Source organism: Pelecanus crispus, chromosome 25 (assembly GCF_030463565.1).
Source record: "Pelecanus crispus isolate bPelCri1 chromosome 25, bPelCri1.pri, whole genome shotgun sequence".
NCBI classification, from domain to species: Eukaryota; Metazoa; Chordata; class Aves; order Pelecaniformes; family Pelecanidae; genus Pelecanus; species Pelecanus crispus.
In genome coordinates this window covers 1,590,523-1,611,801 of record NC_134667.1, presented here as the reverse complement: position 1 = coordinate 1,611,801, position 21,279 = coordinate 1,590,523, and the positions used below count along the sequence as shown (strand labels likewise).

Here is a 21,279-nt window from a genome sequence, read left to right as displayed (position 1 = left end):
TTCCTTCAGCCTCTTTCACAGCAGGTTCCCCTGGAGCCCCAGGGACACCTGAAGGGGGAAGGAAAAGCCACGCCTTGGGCTGGTCCTCTGCTGCTGAGCTGGGCTGGGCTCCTGGGAGCTCCTGGAAGCGGGCAGCGCTGCAGAGACAGCTCTGCCCAGGAGCAGCTCCTCTGCAAAGCGCAGCAGGGCTGAGGGCACTGCCTGCAGGCACCAAAGGGAGAGGAGCGAGGCAGAGAGAGATTAAAGGCACTGTGGAGTAGGAGGATACCGAGAGCTGATGGCAGGGGAGAAATGTTGCAACCACAGAACTAGCTGAGACTGGCAGATGCAAGCAGAATGAAGAAGAAAAGGAGCAAGGAAACAATTCCTAGGGAATGAGGTAGCTTCAGAAGGCGGCCAGCCCAGCGACCAAGAAAAGCAATAGGAAATCAAGAGACCACCGACCAGAATTAAGTAATGGGACTTGGGTTGGGGTGATGGGTGGTACATTCTGGGAAAGCTGTCTGTAAGGGTATAGCTGGGGTCTGCCATCTGCAGCAGGGGCTCCTTGCCTGGAGGCACCCAGCTCGAGCTGCTCTGCATGTCGGATAAATGAACCACGTATTTACTCAGCGGGCTGGCGACTCGTCTTCTGCGAGCAGGAACCTAGGGCCGAGCCCTGCTGAGGTGGCACCCGCGTAATTCCTACCATGGTCTAGGTGGCGGCTGCGTCATTCCTGAAACAACAAGCCAGGTGCCTGCTCCTGCCCTATCACCTCCTCAGGCACCTGTGACATCACAAGAAGCTGCAGAAGCCAGGTGCGTGCTCCTGCCCTAAGCGCTACAGAGCCCCCTGTGACATCACAAGCACCTGCACGAGCCAGCTCCTGCTCCTGCCCTATCACTCCTCAGCCCCCTGTGACATCACAAGCACCTGCACGAGCCAGCTCCTGCTCCTGCCCTATCACTCCTCAGCCCCCTGTGACATCACAAGCACCTGCACAGCCCAGGAGCTTGCTCCTGCCACACCATCTACTCAGGCACTCCTGACACCATGAGCAGCTGCGCAGAGAAGCTTCCTGCTCCAGCTTTGTCACCTACTCAGGCACACGTGACATCGCAAGCACATGAACAAGCCAAGTGCCCCCTTCTACCCTTTCACCTCCTCAACCACCTATGACCTCACAAGGGTCTGCAAGAGCCAGGAGCTTACTCCTGACCTAATAACGACACCCGCCATTGACATCACAAGCGTCTGCCCTAGCCAGGTGCCTCCTCCTGCCCTATCACATCTGCAGGGACAAATGACAACACAAGCTCCTCCACAAGCCAGGTGTCCTTTCATTCCCAAGCAGATACTCAGACAACAGTGACCTCAAAAGCCGCTTTGCAAGCCAGGGGTCTGCTTCTGCCCTCCCATCTAATCAGTCATCAGTGACATCACAAGCACCTGCACAAGCCAGGTTCCTGCTCCTGCTCTCTCAACTACTCAGGCACCTGTGACGCCATAAGCAGCTGCACACGCAAGGTTCCTGCTCCTGCTCTATCACCTCCTTGGCATCATGCGACATCACGAGCACCTGCACAAACCAGGTGCATGCTCCTGCCCAAACACCTACAGAGCCACAAGTGACATCACAAGCAGCTTCACAAGCCAAGGGCTCGCTCCTGCCCTATCACCTCTTCAGGCACACGTGACACCACAAGCACATGAACAAGCCAGGTGCCTCCCACCCTATCATCGACTCATCCACCTATGACATCACAAGCACCAGCACAACTCAGGGGCCTGTTCCTCACCTACCACCTACTCTGGTGCCTATGACCTCAAAAACATCTGCACAAGCCAGGGGGCTGCTCCTGCCCTAACACCTGCTCAGCCACCAGTGACCTCACAAGCACCTGCACAGCAGGAGCGTCCTCACTGCCAACAGCCCGGCGTTTTCACCTCCATCTCCTCCTCTGTCTCCCATCTCCCCGTGCTCTCCTCTCCCCCAGCCACCTTTCTCACCCTCTCCATGACCTCCCAATGCCTCTGCCTGTCTTCGTGACTGTCTGGCAGATGTTACCTCGGAAGCATTGTCCCAGCCAGGTCACCTGCACCTCCTCCTCCCTCTGCTCTCATCGTGACTGCGCCAGCTGTCTGATGTGCTTTTTGACCTCGTGAGTCCTCTTGTCCTGCCTCCCTTCTGCTGTTTCTGGGAAAATCCTGTTCCTGCAAGACAAGCGGCAACCAGGCAGTGCCCCCTCTGTGGCAACGTACCTGCCTTTCCAGAGCTGGACAGCTGGTGGGAACTGTCACCATCAGCAGCGCGTGAAGTCTTCTCCTGGCACAGGCACAGCTCTGGGTGTGCTTGGTGCGTTCCATGTTTCCTGAAGGAGAACAGCAACACTCAAAGTGGCTCCTGGGCAATGTTCTGCTGGGAGAGCTCATTGGAAGGAAGGTTTGCTGCAGGTCCCGAGGCCGGTCCGGGGCTTCTCCCTGTCCCCCAGCTCAGCCACAGGTCCCACAGCTGGCTTCACTTCTAAGAAAAGAAACCGAATCCCTCCAGATTAAGTAGTCAAAGACTTTTGGAGGGCGATTTGGGCTTCAAGTCCAGAACAAAAGAATTTCCAGTACAGAATCTCAGCCACCACCTCCATGATCGTCTTGGCAGTGACCCACAAAGGCTGCGCTGTAAAAAATGTGACAGCTGATAAAAAGGACCCTGTCCTCGCCAAATCTTTGTTTCCCTCATGCTTTCAGACTACCGCAGTAAATTATCATACTATTAGTCTGTAATTACTACCCATCTGAAAGCCCTCCAAAGCACCATTCGCTGACTTGACTCACAGCACTGTGCATAAGGGAGAACCACCACTAACCACGCACCCACCCATTACTCCTTTTGCAGCATGGCCTCTGTGGCCGAACACGTCTACATGGATATCTCCTCCTGACAGGACACGACCGGACCGAAAACAGTATCTTACCTTGTCTTGGCTCTAGTGAAAGCAAAGGATTGGAATAATGATACAAACCAGTTGAAGAGAAAGCAGGAGAGCGGAAGAGGCAGAAAAGCTGATGTGTCTCCCCCACCCCTAACTTCAGAGGGAGTTTTAAGTTTTTTTCTTTTCTGTTTTTTTTAATCACACACCTGCTGGTTAAGGAGAACTGAAAAGTATAAGACTAAGACTACCAAGTCTGTGGAATTACTCTTCTGTCCAGGACACATTGCTCTATTTTAGTTTAAATCTCGGTGGAGAGCTTTAACTTAAAATCATGGAGTTCTGATATGGGAAGAGCAAAACGTACTCTGTAAATCTTTGAAAAGAAGAGTATGTTGAAGGAAACCTGTTCATATAAACTATAAATGACACGTTTCTGCTGTCAGAGGTTATAACGCTTTTCAGTCCCTTTGCCTGCCTCATCTTCCCTGTCTTCACGTTCTTCTGATGACACTAGAGCTCCTGCACGTCAACAGAGCATTAAACTGGTCAAGTACTCTTCTAAACCGTATAAAATCCAAAATGCCCTACACAGATGCCTGGAGGTTTTGCTGTTACCATCACGTTAACACCACCATCGGCCCTGCCAAACCTACAACCTCCAAAACCTGAAGACAATCAGCACACAGGCACACACATATCCATCTTGTTCTGTCCTTGCCAAAACTGCTGGTGACTTGCCATCAGCCTCAGTGACCAACAGCAGGCAAGTCTCTCTCATTTGGCTTTGCTCTGATGCAGCTCCTAGAAAAGCGGCTCTTTCAGAAAGTCATGTCTTCTTATGTTGGGAATGTGTTTCAAAAGGGAATGCTTTTAATACTCTAGGATGGTAAAACTAAGCATGGCAATCTCGCCCCAAGTCCCAGCTCTGCCACAGATAACCTACCTGCTCATTAACATGGATGAAATTCTAGTCATGGGAGAGCACTAAGCGCTATCTTTTTCCTTTTTTTTTCTTTTCAACAAAAGGGTGGCACTTCTTCCCGAATGCAAGACGAGTCACGTGGGGTATACAGACAGCCCACGGAAAACTGAGAAATGAGTCTGTGATCACTGCCATCCCCATTCCTTGCCCCTCCAGCACTCCTGTCACGCTCCTGTCCTTGCCCGTGGTCAAGTCACGCAGTCTGCGCAACACGTACAAGACGCTGACTTTGCCAGGTATTGCCCAAATCACCTCTTATTCAAAATCTGATCAGCTCAACTACTTCACACACAGAGTCAATGCGGCCTTTCATGACTCAGCCTCCCTCCTCCTGTGATTTCCCACCGAGAACCAAGATGACAGCTCCTAATTACACGTCCTGCGAGCAGCTTCCACCCACCGTCCCCTGCTACACCCAACAGGACAGCACCGTCCTCTCCCCTGCCCGTCTCCACGCTCGGGAGGAGCTGTTCACACCCCTGGCAGCCGGCCTTGCTGCCTGGGAATTCCTGCTGCGCTGCTCAAGGCCATGGGAACTGTCACCTCGCGGCCGCATCCACATCACCGTGCTGCGTTCTGAAGGACACTGCCCATCTCTTTATAGTCCCCTCTGCCTACAGCCAGCTGCTGCCTTCTCCCTCGGAAACATCTGGGAAAAGCAACCTTTTTTTCCCTGAATGCCCGCTTTGACCTCCCCACAGGACAGGCCCACAGGCCATGGCTGTTGCTGTTAAAAGTCCGCAGCAATACAGACTTGTGCAGGGATGAAAAATACTCGGTGGCTCAGCTCATTTCAATCGTTTCAGACAAGGCTTCTGGCCAGAACGCAGTCGAGAAAATGTAAAACCAGAAGCTACCGACACTGCCACCTCGACGGGCAGCTCTCTCTTCATCAGTTCTTTGCCTTTCTTTCTGTTCTCGGGAGTACGTACCACGATTTTCCTCATCCAAAGGAACCAGAAAGGTCAGTGCCGAGCCTGCAGAACCCCTGGCACCCACACGCTCGGTGCCTACGCAGCGGCATTAGGAGGGCCCTGCACCCGCAGCAGAGACCCAACGAATGCACCCTTCTCCCGCGCCGGCAGCAAGGAAGCTCCGCTGATTGCTCAGCCGTGGCCAATGGCGCGGCTGTTGCCAGGGGGGCAGGGGCAGCCTGGGCCTCCCCTCCCAGAGCTGCCCCCCAACACCGCAGCTGGCTCCTCAGCCAGCCGGGAGCCTGGGCCTGCCGAGAGACGGCCTTCAAGAAGGGCCATGTCACCTGGAGCTGCTCTCCCAGCAGCGCAAGGGCTGTGCACAGCTCTGCCCTCCCTCGCTCCGCTCAGGGGGGCTGGGCCTGCTTGGGGAGGGAGGGGAGGGCAAGGGAAAGGGGGGGAAGGGGAGGGGGCAGGACAGGAGGGGAGGGGGCAGGAGGGGAGCTGCCCTGCATTTGCCCTGCATCAGCAAGGCTTTCCCGAAAGGCGGCTCTGTCTGTGCTGCCAACCACAGCCCTGGGCAGGAGGAGCTGTGTGCCGGGAGCCGCTGGTGTCGGCCAGGCCGGCAGCAGGCCGGAGACGGGGCTCTGCCCCCGGTGCCAGCGCCTGTGCTGAGCCCAGCACCCAGGGCCTTCCTCAGGCCTCGCCTTCCCCCGGGCGGTGAGGAGGAGAGACGCCCTGCCCTGGCATGGCCCAGGGCATCCTCCTGCGGCCAGAAGGAAGGGCAGAGCCCCGTCGCTCTCCCCACGTCCTTCGCCTCTGTCCCCAGGGCTCCCCAGCGCTGGCAGGCCCCGCAGGGCTTCAGGGCCAGGCAAACGGGCAGGCGCCAGGGGCTGCTGGGGCTCAGGGCAGCTTTGGGCATCTCAGAAGCCGAGGCGCTGCTGCCCCTTTGCTTCTGCAGATGCAGGGACGTGCTACCCCCTTCATGGGCAAAGCTGTTTTTCCTATTCGAGCCTGTTGTGTGATCAGTGCAACCCACTTACTCCACGCAGCATCAGTTGCATGATGTGTAGAGGGGACCCTCCCTTTGAACATCCAGCCCAGCACCGGCAGTCGGGGTGCCAGCAGGAGCTGGCCTTCAGCACCAACCACTTCCGAAGCAGCTCGAACCCCTTCTTATGCTGCCAGTATCTCTTTCTCAGTTGGAGTACAGCGGGCTTCAGATCCTCTGTATCCCCGACTCCAAAACCCTCGGGGTTGACCTTGAGTCTCCCCTGGTGCTTTCTGCCAGAGGCTCCAGGCAGGGCCATTCTCCCCGGCTGCGGTGTAGAGCACATTTTTAATATCCTGCCCTGCCTGGACCGGCCCAAGGGCTACTGCATGAACTATCTCCCGTTTAATTTGTTCAAAGGCTTGTTGTTGCTCAGGGCCCCATTGGAAATCGTTCTTCTTCCGGGTCACTTGGTAGAGAGGGCTTACGATCTGACTGTAATTTGGAATATGCATTCTCCAAAAACCCACAACGCCTAAGAAAGCTTGTGTGTCCTTTTGCTAGTTGGCGGGGACATAGCTGTTATTTTGTTTGATCACATCCATTGGGAGCTGACGACATCCATCTTGCCAGTTTATTCCTAAGAACTGGATCTCCTGTGCAGGTCCCTTGACCTTTCTTTGTTTGATGGCAAAACCGGCCTTCAGAAGGATTTGGACTATTTTCTTTCCCTTCTCAAAAACTTCTTCTGCTGTATTGCCCCACACAATGATGTCATCAATGTACTGCAGATGTTCTGGAGCTTCACCCTGTTCCAGTGCCGTCTGGATCAGTCCATGGCAAATGGTGGGGCTGTGCTTCCACCCCTGGGGCAGTCGGTTCCAGCTGTACTGAACACCCCTCCAGGTAAAAGCAAGCTGGGCCTGCACTCTGCTGCCAAAGGGATGGAGAAAAATGCATTAGCGATGTCAGTTGTGGCACACCACTTGGCTGCCTTTGACTCCAGTTCCTATTGAAGTTCTCGCATGTCTGGCACGGCAGCACTCAGCAGCGGTGTAACTTCGTTCAGGCCACAATAGTCCACTGTTAGTCTCCACTCCCCATTAGACTTTCTCACTGGCCATGTGGGACTGTTAAAGGGTGAGCGAGTCTTGCTGATCACTCCCTGGCTCTCCAGTCGATGAATCAGGTTATGGATGGGAATCAGGCAGTCTCGGTTGGTGCGATATTGCCGCCGGTGCACTGTTGTGGTAGTGATTGGCACCTGTTGTTCTTCGACCCTCAGCAACCCCACAATAGAAGGGTCCTCTGAGAGACCGGGCAAGGTGGACAGCTGTTTAATTTCCTCCGTCTCCAAGGCAGCTATCCCAAAAGCCCACCGGTACCCTTTGGGTCCCTGAAATACCCTCTCCTGAGGTGATCTATGCCAAGGATGCACGGAGCGTCTGGGCCAGTCACAATGGGGTGCTTCTGCCACTCATTCCCAATTAGGGTCACATCAGCCACTAGTACAGTGAGCTGTTGGGATCCCCCTGTCACTCCAGAAATACAAATGGGTTCTGCCCCTCTGTAGTTTGATGGCATCAAGGAGAGGAGACAAGAGGGCAAAGGCAGTGCCCGAAGGGAGCCATGAGTGCACTCATGCGAGCGTCCCGGTGCCCTGATGCCTGCTTCTCTTACCTCCTCTCCCACAGGAGCACGTTCAGCTGGCAAAGGAGGAGGCAGCTGCAAGCCTGGAAGAGGTGCTGAAGGTACAGGGGAAAAGGAGGCCCGTTCCGACAGGGTCCGGGAGGGGGGTGCCAGTGCTGGGTCCGTGCAGCCCAGCAGCCACGGGCAGTGGTGTGGCTGCGGAGGATATTTACTCCGGGATATGGCATCCATGATGGAGGGATTGGGCCTCTGGACATCCCCCAGGCTCTTGGCTGTGGCTGTGCTGCAGAGGGGACCCTGATGGGTCTGCAGGCACAGCAGGCACAGCAGGCACAGCACTATGGCTTTGGGGAAGGGGGTGCGATGAGTGACCCTCACTTGGGTGTACAGGGACACCGTGTGTGAGAGGAACCCAGGCATGGGCTGGAGGGGAGGCGATGGGGAGTCTGGCGTTGCGCCCTGGCCAGCGTCATGGGGGTCCTCCTCCACCCCTTGCCCCTCCTGGAGCCGTTCCCATTCCCCCTTCTCTCCCAGGCACACCTCTGTCAGGGAAAGGCAGAGGGAGGCACAAAAGTGCGGGAACTGATCAAGGTCTGTGACCCGCACCCAGAAGTGCCTCGGGGAGTGGCCAGAGCTGCTGAGCAATGGTGCTGGCCCCAGGACACCCGTGTGCCTGCCGCCCTGGCCCTGGCCTGACCTCCCAGTGCCCTGGGGACTGAGTGGGGATGCCCTTTCCCACCATGGCTCCCTGCAATGTGTCCCGCTTGCTTTGCAGGGGGAGCAGTGGTCAGAGCTGGCACAAGCTGTTCAGGAGCAGGCTGAGGTCAAGAAGGTACTGGGGACTGGAGGGACGGGGGCTCCACAGGTTTGTGGGGGGAAGCCCCCTCAGAGCAGACATGGCATGGACTCCTGACCGGGCCCTTTGCTTCTCCAGCTGCTCAGGAACAAGCTCCAGCACCTCCTGGAGAGACAGGAATGCCTCCAAGAGCCAACAGCTTTGTGAGTGGCGATGGGGCCCTGACTGAAACCTGGGGCAGCGGGGTGGGGGATGCTCAGCAGCTTTGGGCAGAGCTCTGCCACTTGCAGACATCTTTGTGGCTCCTGTCCGCTGCTCCAGCCTGCTCTGGAGAGCCCTTTGTCTTCTCCTAAGCAGCTCAAAACCTCTCTGTGCCACTCGGGACTCCTGCAAGCAGCTCTGCAGCACTCTGAGCAGCTCCCACGCTCTCCTCCATGCCCCCCAGGCCTGGGGCGGGACAGGGGCAGGGGGTGGGTCTGTGCAGTGCTGGGATGCCGCAGTGCCTGGTGCCAGCCCCGGCAGAGCCTGGGCAGCACCCTGGCTCCCTGTTGGCCACCCAGGGGGCCACCATGCCGGCCGAGGTCTCTTCTCACAGCCCAGAACCCCATGGTGTCCGTAGCAGGGGGAAGGCGGCGCAGGCGGACAAGACAGGCGAGTCGCTGCTGCAGGAGATGGTGGCTGTGCGGCTGGTAGGACAGACAACCCCGCTGTGGGCCTTGGGGAGGGAAGGGTCTGCACTGTGCCCGGGGGACATGGGGGCACTGATCTCAGCGTGAACGAGGGAGGGGGGCTGAGCCCCCAAACCTCGCCGCCTCGCACACCCCAACACATGTCCCTGCTGTGCCTTGGCCTCTAGGAGGAGCAGCTGGCGTCGAGGAGGCATAACATCACTTCTTGGCTGAGGTGAGTGGCCCGGGGGAGTCAGGGTGCCGGGGCTCTTCCATAGGCACTGGCATGTCCGTGCCAGTGGTCCAAGGGCACTAGGCAGCTTTGGACTTCTCTGGGATGAAATGGTTCAGTATTTCTTTTCTTCCTAGCTTGGGGGGCGTGTAGGGGGGGATTTTGGGGCCCACCGGGGAGACGTAGAGTAGAGCCGAGAGAGGTAGCCGGGCCCCTCACCCCAGTCCTGAGCGGGGAGTGTTGTGCCCAGCACGGTTCAAGGTGCCACGGTGCTGTGCGAAGAGAGTGGTTGGAAAGAGCTGAGACACATTTGCCCCCTGTTCTGCCTGACCCCTCTCCTGTCCCACAGGAGATTTCTTCTGTTCCTCGCCTTCCTGCAGATTGTCGTCCTCATCCTGGTCCTGCTGAACAGGGACATCCTTAACTGGGTCCTGCCACCGAAGCTGGCGGCTGCCTTTGGGAGCCGCCCAGTGACGTCCCGGTTCTTTTGAAATAAAACCAGAAAGAGAAGACAGACATCTGTGATTGTAGGACAAGTGCGCGACTGTGTCAATAACGAATGTCAGCTGACGGGCTGGAGGGAGGTGGCTGCTGCTTTCCCTTCTGCGTGTGCGTGCCCCACGATGGCTCTGCCTCAGAACTGGTTCTTGCCCGATTTGCAGGCAGGAGGGTGTGTGCACTGTCCTGCGTAAATGGTTGCCCATTTTCACACAGGCGCAATGGAACTTGACCAACAATGACCGCACTTGCATAAGAGGGTTTGTTGTTAGGAGAAACCAGGCCAAACCAGCTGAAAGCACCAAAGTTGCAACAAAATAGTGCAAACTCAGCTAATAAATATGCATTAAGCATGCTTGCATGGGGGGTGTCACGAATGCAGGTTTGTGAATCCTGCTGATTATGTCAATTTACTATGAATAAGTGACGTTACACAGTTTGATTTAGTAACAGTTAGAATTTGCTTGTAGCAAATGGCAGAATTTGATTTTAATATTTTTAATAGCACTCAATCATCAATGATTAATAAAGTGATTAGACAAAATTGATCAAAACCGTGACTTAATTACAGATTCGAAAATGGCAAGGTTCACTCTATTACTACATGGAAGTGCATAAAGGAAAATTGAATTACACAGAGTTGGAATGATTCATAAAGGGATGGCGTATGTAGGGGACACGGAAACCCTCCCGCTGAGTCACGAGGTTCGGAATGGACCCGCTTGCTTTCTAAACTCCTTCTCAGAGAGGAGTCTGGGTGCGGCTGGGCCCACTCTTAGTCTCAGACTTGGTCAATTGTTTATGAGAGTAATGCTATAAGAATAATGCAGCAGTATAAGACTCCCTTTGAAATTCAATCATACATCTACAGACTACTTAAACTGATTCACGCATGCATACTCACAAATATGAATGCATCCCTGCTCACTGCAGGGGGGTTGGGCTAGATGATTTCTCAAGGTCCCTTCCAACCCAAAGCATTCTATGATTCTATGATATATATATAAATGGTATACCTGTTAAAAATTCCCCTCGAGTTTAGTGAAATACGTCTAATGCCTTGGCATTTCTCAGCAGGCGAGAGTAGAGCCTCGAGGAGTGAAGAATTTCAGACGCCCAGGCTCCGTTGTCGATCTCCAACAATGGAGTTCTGCTGGCAGCAGACTTTCGGGAGTCTGCTAGTTTTGCTGACTCTGAGAGGCGTTTCGATCAGAGGGAGATGCTGGTGTGGCCCACGGCAGTCCAGGAGAGCTCAAAGGGCCTCACTTAGGACTGCTGTTTATAGGATTGTGAGATGATTGACTTTAATCACCAGTAAATTGCCATCTGAGCCACAATTTGGGTCGGCTTGTTGCTGGAATTCCAGCAATGATGATACCACTCTGTTTCAAGGCTGTCTGGGGTAGCTGTTTGTTCTTGCTCCCCTCGTTAGGCATAATATGAAGATCTTGATAAGATCAGGGCCGCTCTCTGCTTCAGCCATGTAGGAGTTTCTGGTACACTTAAGGGGCGCTTAACGGACCAACTCACTACACAAAAGCTGCGGCCGAAGAGAAAGGGGGAAAAAAAAGAGAGGGGGGGATGCACCACCACAGGGAGTTGATGTGAACAAATCCTCAAAAGCGTATGGTAACAAGGGATGTCATGGCCAAAGCATGTAGGTTATGTACATTGCAAAAATGAATATGTGAGTAGTCTCAAAACTGTATATAAAGGGTCAAGAGCGTGAAAAGGGGTACTTCTCATGCTCCCAGCCAAGAAGCACCGTTACTGCCAGCAATACAAGGGGTTTTAGCTAGGGTGTACTTCTGCTGCCTTCTTTCCAGTACCTGTGCACGAACGAGAAAAAACCAAAATGCGAGCAAATCCTTTTTTACTAACACCATGAATGCCAGGTGACCGGTCGGAGGGAGGTGGCTGCTGTGCTCCCTACGATGGCTCTGACTGTACACCGCTATGTACCGAGTACAGGTTCACGAGAAGGTGGCGAGCCACAATGACCACCCGCAGGCTCAAGACCTCCTTTAGGAAGAATAATAAAACAAAGAAGGTGTGTGGCAGCTTGACTTGTTCCTCGCAAACGTTCTTCCAGGGGGCTTCCAACAGCTTGCACTGCAGACATGGATCTGTTGGAGCGGGTCCAGAGGAGGGCCGCAAAAATGATCCGAGGGCTGGAACACGTCTGCTATGAAGAAAGGCTGAGAGAGTTGGGGTTGTTCAGAGTGCAGAAGTGCAGGCTCTGGGCAGAGCTTCCTGCGGCCTTTCAATATATAAAGGGCGCTTGCAAGAAGGATGGAGGCAGACTTTTTATCAAGGCTTGTAGTGACAGGACAAGGGGCAATGGTTTTAAAGTGAAAGAGGGTTGGTTTAGCTTGGGCATAAGGAAGAAATGTTTTCCAGTAAGAGTTGTGAGACTCTGGTCGCCCAGAGAAGTGTGGCTGCCCCATCACTGGAAGTGTTCAAGGTCAGGTTGGGTGGGGCTTTGAGCTACCTGATCTAATGAAAGATGTCCCTGTCCATGGCAGGGGGGTGGACTAGATGATCCCTTCCAACCCAACCCGTTCTATGATTCTATGCCCTGGATCAGCCCCCACCCAGCTGCTCGCTGAGCGCAGCAGCACATGCCCTTGGTGCCCAGACAGCTGTGGAGTGGAAGAATGCCCAGGAGAAACCCAGGAAGAAGGCGGCTTTCGGATATGATGAAGAGGATTATTCCGTGTCACAGGCGTTTTTGGACAGTAGGGGTGTGGTGGCCTTGGAATGTGCTTCCTTGTACAACGTCTTGTCATCATTGGATTACAACTAGGACTATGGAGAGCAGAGCTAGGGCCAGGAGTTGTGATGAGTTGTGGTGGAATCATATGATTAAACGTGACATAGTAAGTATGGCGGCAGCTGCTCCCAAGATGGGCCAGGGGCTTGGCTCTACTATGTGGTAGGAGTGTGCTTGGTGAGCCATTAGATGTTTTCTGGTAAGTATAGGCTTAGTAGGAGAACAAAGACGTAGGTGTGGATTATGGCTACTGCTACTTCTAGGATTGTTAGGAGGAATCGGATTGATGCAGATAGGATTGACACTGCTGGGATGATGGGGAGTAAGGCGGTTGTGGCTGTGGAGATGAGTTGAATAAGGAGATGTCCTGCTGTAAGGTTTGCTGTGAGGCGGACTCCTAGCGCTAGTGATCGGATAAGGAGGCTGGTGGTTTCGATTATGATTAGGGCAGGAATTAGTAGTGTTGGGGTTCCTTTGGGTAGTAGGTGTCCTCGGGAGGCTGAGGGTTGATTTCATAGGCCTGTGAGTAGGGTGGCTAGTCATAGTGGGAAGGCTAGTGCGATGTTCATTGATAGCTGGGTGGTTGGGGTAAATGTATATGGTAATAGGCCTAGTAGGTTGATTGTAAGCAGCAGTACTATTAGTGATGTCAGGATTAAGGCACATTTGTGGCCTTCTTTGTGGCCCAGGAACATCCCTGGGCAGCCAGGAAGGCAGAGGAGGTGGCACAGGGCTCTCCGGGGAGCACCCTGGGTGCCTGCAGCAGCTCTTCCTGGTCTGGGGACAGCAGCTGGCCCAGCACTGGCAGGAGGGAGGCAGGGAGGGAGGCCAGGACAGCAGCACCACTCGAGAGAGAGAGAGAGAGACAGCCTTGCTGCTGATCATTTCCACCATGCACAGCGTCATCTCCGTTAACACCGTGTGAAAACGCGTGCATCTGAGCAGCCCTGCGTGTATGCAGAGGAGCCAGTCTGCATTGGGTGGCCCTCCAGCCTGAGGGGACCTGCACACCACGCTGCTTGATGCCAGGAGCCAAAGGAGCTGCTGCTCTCTGTGCTCCCGGGTGCTTCTGGGCCCCTTGTCTCTGGGAGCTGCAGCTGCGGGCGGAGGCTCACCCACAGGGTTGCTCCCTCCAGGCAGCACAGCAACCCTTTCTTGGTAGCCCCTCTCAGCTCATCACCAGCATCACCAGGCGGCTCTTGTGATGTCATAACCTGCTGCCCTCCATAAAACCCCGCGCTGCAGAGGTGGGCAGCAGTGCGAAGCAGAGCACTGGCAGCAGCTAGCGCATGCCTAGAGAAGAGGTGCTTGGGTCTCGGGAGGAGAGCAGGCTTTGCCCTGTGCCTGGTCGGTGTGCTGGGCTTGTGGAGATGCCAGCCACTTTGGGCAGGTGGGTGCAAGGGGGCCCAGAAAGCAGAGGGTGGTCAGGCCAGAAGCCTTGTGTGCTGCCTGGCTTCCCGGCAGGAGCAGGCAGCCCCACAGCATGGGGGCTGTCTGCACTACTGCCCTCCAGCCGGGCAGCCCAGCAACCCCATTCTGGGGGCACGGCCCTGCCCCTGCTGCGGGGAGAGCCGAGCAGGGCCAGGCTGCTGCCCCTGTCTCAGGCCAGAGCTCTTTGTGCCCCAGGGGTGGGGTGCAAGGGGCCAGACCTTCCCAAAGGCCCTTGGGCTTTCAGACTTGCAGCTGTGCTGAGCACAGGAACCTGGTGGCAAGCGAGCTCCTAAGCGGATCCCTGGCAAATACATGTCCCAGATTTTGTGCTTTGCTAACAGCAGTGGTCCTGCTCTTTTAGACAACGCCACATCCACCAGAAGGGCAGGAGTGTCCTGAGGCTCCTTCTCCTGCTGCTTCCCGTCCTGTCGGGTGAGTACCCCTCACCAAAAATGGGCCTCTCAGTCCTGGGGAGAGGGAGCAGCTCCTGAGGAAAATAACCATCTCTTGACAATGTGACCCACAGCTCTTGTCTACTGCTGGAGACACCCAATGGTGTGGGGAACGGGAGCGTTGCAGGTAAGTGTCCCTTGCTGTGGGAAAGCCAACGCCTGCAAAGGCCGTCGCTCTGCCCTCCTGCCTCCCCTGGGAACACGCAGTGCCTGCTCAAAACTCCCCATCACCGCTGAGGCAGAGGCGAGGGAGGAGCACTTCTGGTCATCCTTCAGTCTCCTTAGCGCCTGCTTGGGGTTTAACACGGAGACGGATCTTCCCGAGTGACTTCCAGAGGGTGGCAGGCTGACGTGGGGAGCACTTTGGCAGAAGGTGCCTTTGCTGCCTGCATACCCATCGGAGAGTCTGGGGCGGGGGGGGGTCAGATGGAGACCCGAAAGATGCTCTGCTGAACGTGGATGGTTAAAGAGGCCAGGTTTGGGTCAGGGTCTCTCCAAAGTGACTGAAAGCAGCAGGAAATTCTGCCACCTCTCCGTAGGGGAGTCTCCTTTGGGAAGCCCTGGCAGTGCTCCTCATGCTTGCTCCAATAGAGTGTCTCTCCAAAGAGTCAATTTTGGCAGTAAACAAGCTACTTAAGGAGTCCATCCCACACCCTCTTTATCTTGCAGGAGGTGTCGGGCCTTCCTGAAGCGGAGCTGCAGTCTCTGGGGTAAGAGCGCTTTCTTGCCAAGCAACACACGCTGTGGAGCCGTCTCAGCTGGCTTCATGCTGCCTGCACTCACTTGCTTCGCACCCAGGGCTCCCGGCCTTTCCATCTACTACCCACGGTGCTGGAAGGGAGCCATTTGTAAACCAGAGGAAGGAAAGGGGCCGGGGGACGGGGCTTGACCCAAGCTCACCTGACCCTTCTCTGCACGGCGTTTGGAGCCTGCCTGCAGAGGCTTGGCAGCTGCTGGACAAGACCTGCTTTCCCTCTGCCTTGCAGGAACTCACAGGCTTGGCTGGAGCAGAAGATGCGGGAGCTCGAGGAGACGGTGGCTCAGGTGTCTGCTGCGAGGGGGAACATACTTCAGGCAGTGAGAGAGGTCCTCGTAGACCATGGTGTCCAAGCAGAGAAGAGAGAGGTAAGGGTGCTGGCGGTAGATCAGAGACCCCGCTACCTATCCGGGCTCCCTCCTGCTGCTTCCTCTTGGCACTCTCAGAGTCGGCACCTCTTCCGACAGGTCTTGCCTTGGGTTTTCTGACACACAGGCGCTCCTTGGCTCTGTGCTAGGGCTCGGGGTTCATGCAGAATGGCCTGTGCACGTGTGTGTGTGTGTTCACTGCCATCTCTCCATTCCCAATTTTTCCCCAGGAAATTCTGCATTTGACACAGGTGGCAATTAAGAAGGTGCTTGAAAACTACCTCCAGATGCCTGACTGGGCTCTGGAAGCCATAGGTAGGAAGACAGGAAGTCTCACTGCCCTCACGTTGTCTATGGCACTCCCCCAAACTCTGCCAAGCTCTGCTTTCCAGCCTGAGAAATGCATCCTAATGCACTGCTTCAACTCCTAATCTCTCTCCACCGTCATGTAAGGTGCCACCATTGATGAGGAGAGGACATCCAAGAGTTATGGTGAGCAAGGCAAGAAGACCTGGTGGCTTTTTCCATTTGCCTTCTCTTCTGGAAACCCTCCAGAGACAATCTTGCAGGCAGGTGTCACCAAGGAACTCCTGGCTTCAGTGTGCTTCACCTCCTTGCTTTCCATTGGCAGACCAAGTGCACAGCACTTTGCCGCAGCCTGCATTGCATTCCTGACCCCTGCGATCCCTGGCAGCACTGTGTCCCATCAGGAAGGGGACCGAGATGAACCCAGCTGCTGTGACCTGCCCACCACCCTTGGCTGCAGTTTGCCAAGGAACTTTGTCCTTGGGAGTCCCACTGCCATACGGCATCTCTGAGGGTCCCTTTCCAGAGTGGGTGGGAGTGGTGGGGGCTGCTGAGCCATGCCAGCAGCGAGAGGTGCTCCTCTGGGCCCCCGGCCATGATCTGGTCTACCACGTCTGAAGCAGGGTCCATGTCTGCATTGGACCTTGTAGCTGCAGCGGAATCTTTGAAGGACGATGGGGTGGGGTACGCTAGGGAGACCTGCCCTTTCTTTGCAGGCTCTGAGAAAGCAGAGCTGCCTTGGGAAAGGCGGTGGAGCCCAGAGGGTTTGTAGAAACACTTCCATATTGCCCTGCTGCCCATGCACTTGTACTCATTTACAAACAGGATTGCAGCCCACAGGCAAGGCAAGGTCTCTGCTTCTGGCCAAACAGGCAGCTGTGGTGGCTCTTTGGCTGCCAGTAGCAACTGATGGTCATGGCTTTCTGGTTTCAGCCCCGTATTGCCCCTGGCAACTGCTGGGCTTTCCAAGGATCTCGGGGCCACGTGGTCATCCGGCTGCCTGAGCAAATCTGGCCAAAGGCTTTCACCATCTGGCATATCTCCGAGGCAGTCTCTCCTTCCGGGGAGGTCAGCAGTGCCCCCAAAGACTTTGCTGTCTCTGTAAGTCCTGGCCTTGCACTTCTCGGGGAGGGTTGGGGGTGGGGGGCGGCCCCAGGGAAAAGCTGTACCAGAGACGTGCTTCTCGTGGTGGCTTCTCTCAGAGCTCTGTCTGGGGCTGGGTGCTGCAGCGCACCGCATCCCCTGGGGCGCCACTGGGGGCACGTGCAGGTTCTGTGCCTTTGGGGGCTTCTTCTCTGCTTCATGGCCAACGATCCTGGAGCACATGCTGAAAGCATCCCGACCCACACTCACCCTAAGCTGAGTCACCAAGGGAGCCAAGGGAGGTGGGCAAGGGTTCCCGCGTTTGGCCTCGCCGTGCCCATTTTCTGACACCCTGCTTCGGCCTGGCTGGCTCCCTTTCTCTCTCGTCTTTGAGGGAGTGGATGAGGCAACGGCAGAAACTCTCCTGGGGACATTCACCTACGACGTGCACAAGGAGATCGCTCAGACATTCCATGTGCAGGTACCGCAAGAGCTGTGGGCAGGATGCCCGGGAAGAAGGCAGGCTTGTCTGCAAGTCCTTGGAGGAAGGAGTGCAGAGGATCACCCCAGCCAGCCTCTGCTCTCCCACGCTCCATGCCCCTGCGGGGAAGGCGGCAAGAGGAGGGCAAATGGGGCTTTGCTCTGCTGGCCGAGGCAGCTGCCCCACCTTTGCAAGGGCTTTCCTTTCCCTTCGGGTAGCGCAGAGAAAGCAGCAGTGGGAAGGGGTGCGGGAAGGGAAACAGTCCCCCTCAGGGGAGACGGTGGCAGGGAGGATGGCAGACGCCTGCCCCCCTCAGCGGGACTCTCCCCGTGTCCCGCGGCAGCCCGGGCAGCACTGTGCCTCCGCTTTCCACAGCTGCCCTCAGCAAGCCTCTGAGGCCAGGCCTTTGCTTTCTAGGCACAGAGGGCTCCTCCTTGGCCCTGGCAAAGGGGGCTCTGCTTGCCCTGGCTTCCTCCTCCGTCAGGGCTGCCCTTTGGTCCTCAGCAGGGGAGCGCAGGCAGGGGGGCCTCCCGCAATCTGTTGTGGCTCTTCCCACCAGCGCAATGATGGCTCCCCCCATTTCTTTACAGAAGGAGCTTCCCAGGACCTTTCGCTACATCAAATTCCAGGTGCAGAGCAACTGGGGAAACCCAGAGTACACCTGTGTGTACCGGGTACAGGTTCATGGGAACATGGTGAGCCACAACAACCACCCGCAGGCCCAAGACCTCCTTTAGGAAGAATAATAAAACAGAGAGGATGTGTGGCAGCTCGACTTGTGTGTCTCCCTTGCAAACGTTCTTCCAGGGAGCTTCCTACAGCTTGTGCTGCTAGTGGGGAAGGGAGCTTTGTCCCTCAGGAGAAGGATGCTTGTGGTCCGGGCTGCAAGGGACAGCGCAGGGGAATGGGGCTTGAAGGAGAAGCCCCCGTGGTCCAGCTCCGGCTTCCACAGCCCAGGGTCACTCACCAAAGCTCCAGTGTCACTGAGAGAGCAGAATCGCAGCCCCGGGAAAGCTCTCCTGCTGGCAGAGAAGAGGAGCGAAGCAGGGCTGTCTAGGCACCATGTTTAGTGTTTCATTTAAGAGCAGATAAAACGGGATATCCCTGGAGAATAATTCCCGCTTTTTGTCCGTTTACTCTTTCTGTGGTCACCTCTTAGCTGCCTTGTGAGATGGCACTGACTGTGGGGGCTTGGGCAGATCATTTATGAGCAGACACCCCCGAGCTCCTCGGTTGCCCTCAGACTCCCCCGACCCCCTCAGTTCCCAGCCAGACACCACCAATTACCTCAGCTCTCCCACACACACCCTGGAGCCCCTCAGCTCCCCCCACAAACACCCCTCATGCCCTCACTTCCCCCGCAGACACGCCCATCCCCTTCCCTTCTCCCACACCCCTCCAACCCCCTCAGCCACCCACGTACCCGCTCCCCCCGCTCCCCCTCTGGACACCCTGGCCCTGCCTGCTCCCCACTTCAGCCCCACACTCGCGATGCCGGGCAGGTCAGCGTACTTGGGGTCAGCCATGGCCGGGGGGCATTGACAGGGGGGACGTTTTCCGCGGGATGCCCCTGGGTGGCCTTGGTGTTAGCAACTTACTCATAATTGCTTTTAAATGTGATGAAGATAAACGAGGAGCATTTAGGAAAACCTCTGCAAGAGCTGATGTGGGTGCAAATGTTCATAAAAAGGACATGGGTTAAGAAATGGAAGAAGAAAGGGTCTTTTAGTCTACCTGTGCCAAGACTAAATGGGAAAGGTCTCTCTCTGCTGCCTGTCTTTAATGTCCTGCCAAGAGCCATGGAGAAAACATCTACATGGGATTAATAACTGGATCTTTTTAGAGATGAATTTAAGAGTGAGAGGGGAATTCACCACCGTGGGTACATTTACTTTAATCTTCCTTTTCTGGCCAACACAACTGTAAAAGCCCTTCTATTATTCTTTGCATCTTTTGCCAAATTCAGCCACAGCTCTTCCTTCGCTTTCCTGATTCCATGCCTACACATCCAGGCAGCATCCCTATACTCTTCCCACGACACAGGGCCCTGCTGCCACTGCCTCTGCATTTCCTTCTGACGCTGCACTTGGACCAGGAGCTCCTTACTGAGCCATGCGGGCCTCCTGCCTTCCTTGCACAATGTCTTGCACATGGCAATCAAGAGCTCTTGCACGCTAAGAAAAATGTTCTGACAGATCTGCCAGCTCTCTTCAGCTCCTTTAGCCCTGAGGGCAGTGTCCCAGTGCGTCCCATCCACTAATTCCTTAAACCACTCAAACTTCACTCACCTGAAATTCAGGGTCCTGACCCTACTCTTTACCTGGCCCATATCGCCATATCCCTCAGGATCCAGAATTCCACCAGGGCATGATCACTGCAGCCCAGGCTGCAACCAGCCTTGACCTCTCTATTTACTTCTTCCATGCCTGCAAGCAACAGGTCTGGTAATGCTTCCCCTCTGGCTGGGCTCTCTATCACCTGCATTAAGAAATTATGCTCGACACACTCCAAGAGTCTCCTGGACTGCTTACAGCTCGCTGTGCTGCTTTTCCAGCAGACGCAGGGGGACTGAAGTCCCCCAGTAGGATCTCAGCCTCCCAGTGGGATGCTTCCTGCCGCTGAAGTAAGAACGCTTCCTCAAAAGGCTCCTCGTGCTCAGGTGGCCTGGAGGGAACACCAGCCATAAGGTTTCTAGCTGCACAGTGGTGCTTAGCTCCTCCTCTCTGTTACCCAGGCTGCGTGCATTGGTGCAGAGCCATTGGTACACACCCTAATTCCTGTGAAGCTTTTCACAGCTGTTTCCCTGTTTCTTCCTAATACATCACCAGCCCATGGCTCCTCCCTCTTACTCAAAACTCCATCCCCTTCCTCACTAAGTCGAGTTTTACACGCACCTGGCCTCTTTTATACCATTTTCTGCCTAACCCCACTTTGTTCCTCCCCGCTTCCCCTTCCTCTGCACGTCCCTCATGGCTTTGCATAGCTCTCCTGATTCCCGCATCCCTCCCAGTCCATGGTCCCTCTGATTCACAATTATGTCACTTGACAAGTCCGGTTGGTCCTCTGGGAAGTGGCACCTGTAGTTTCTTGATGGCACAACAACTAGTGTGACTGGCAAAGTTCCTTTCTTGTCATTCACTCCATGTTTCTTTTGTCAAGTCTCTGTCTCAGCATACTTTGCTTCTGGTTTCCCCTTTTGTCTCTTAGCTTCCCAATTCACAAGGTCCCCAAGCAGATAACCTTGCTGGAATAAACACTCTCCCCCTCTCACACGCCTCCATCCATCAGCATGACTGGCCAGCTTTGGTTCCCAGCACTGCCTCCCTCAGCATCTGCCCGTCAGGTTTGTGTCCCTGTCTCTTCTTGTCTGTGGCTTCCTCCTTTCCTCATTATTGTATTATCCCTTGTGGCAGCCAAACAGGGCCTTGACCCAATACTCTCAGGGGATCAGACATGCTCCCTCCACACCCCCATACACAGGTGAGAGCAAGCTATGCTGTGGCTGGCTGTCACGAGCAAGATGAAAATAGAGACCATGCCAGCGCACGCGTAGACAGCCCCCACACAGAGCGAGGGCTCCTTTTGTGCCGCTGTCAGACGGTGACCGCAGGCGGTGCTGGGGCAGCTGCAGGCTCCCCAGGAGGAGAAGCGCAGATAAACTGCCCCGAGGGCTCAGCCAGGGCTGCTGTTCCATGTCACTTCCATGGCCCGTATGTTTTGCGGGACAGTCGCTGCCGGGGCCTGGAGCTCGGAGGAAACTGGAGGCTCGGGCAGCTGCGCAGGCCCAGCTCTGGCTGGGGTGTTTGTAGCTCCCCAGGGCCCTTCCTGCTGCCTGTTGGGATCCCTGCCCTGGGACACGCCAGCAGCACAGGCCCCGCTGCTCCGCCAGCCCTGGCGGGACAGGTGCCGCGCCCAGCGGCTGCCGGGGGAAGTCCCGGCCCCTGCCAGCAGCCCCGGCGCCATTTGCCCTGGCAGCCCCTCTCCTCTCCC

At 55.7% G+C, this 21,279-nt stretch overlaps 1 protein-coding gene across 1 annotated transcript; it reads left to right on the top strand.

The window, feature by feature from the left end:
- Nucleotides 1-12,972: 12,972 nt before the first annotated feature.
- LOC142595935 (SUN domain-containing protein 3-like) lies at nucleotides 12,973-19,737 on the top strand. The gene is made up of 9 exons (XM_075724806.1): nucleotides 12,973-12,999; nucleotides 14,204-14,274; nucleotides 15,281-15,419; nucleotides 15,650-15,734; nucleotides 15,873-15,988; nucleotides 16,659-16,826; nucleotides 17,203-17,289; nucleotides 17,880-17,984; nucleotides 19,636-19,737. Exons 1-9 carry the CDS (start codon nucleotides 12,973-12,975, stop codon nucleotides 19,735-19,737), a joined length of 900 nt encoding a protein of 299 aa, XP_075580921.1.
- Nucleotides 19,738-21,279: the final 1,542 nt, after the last annotated feature.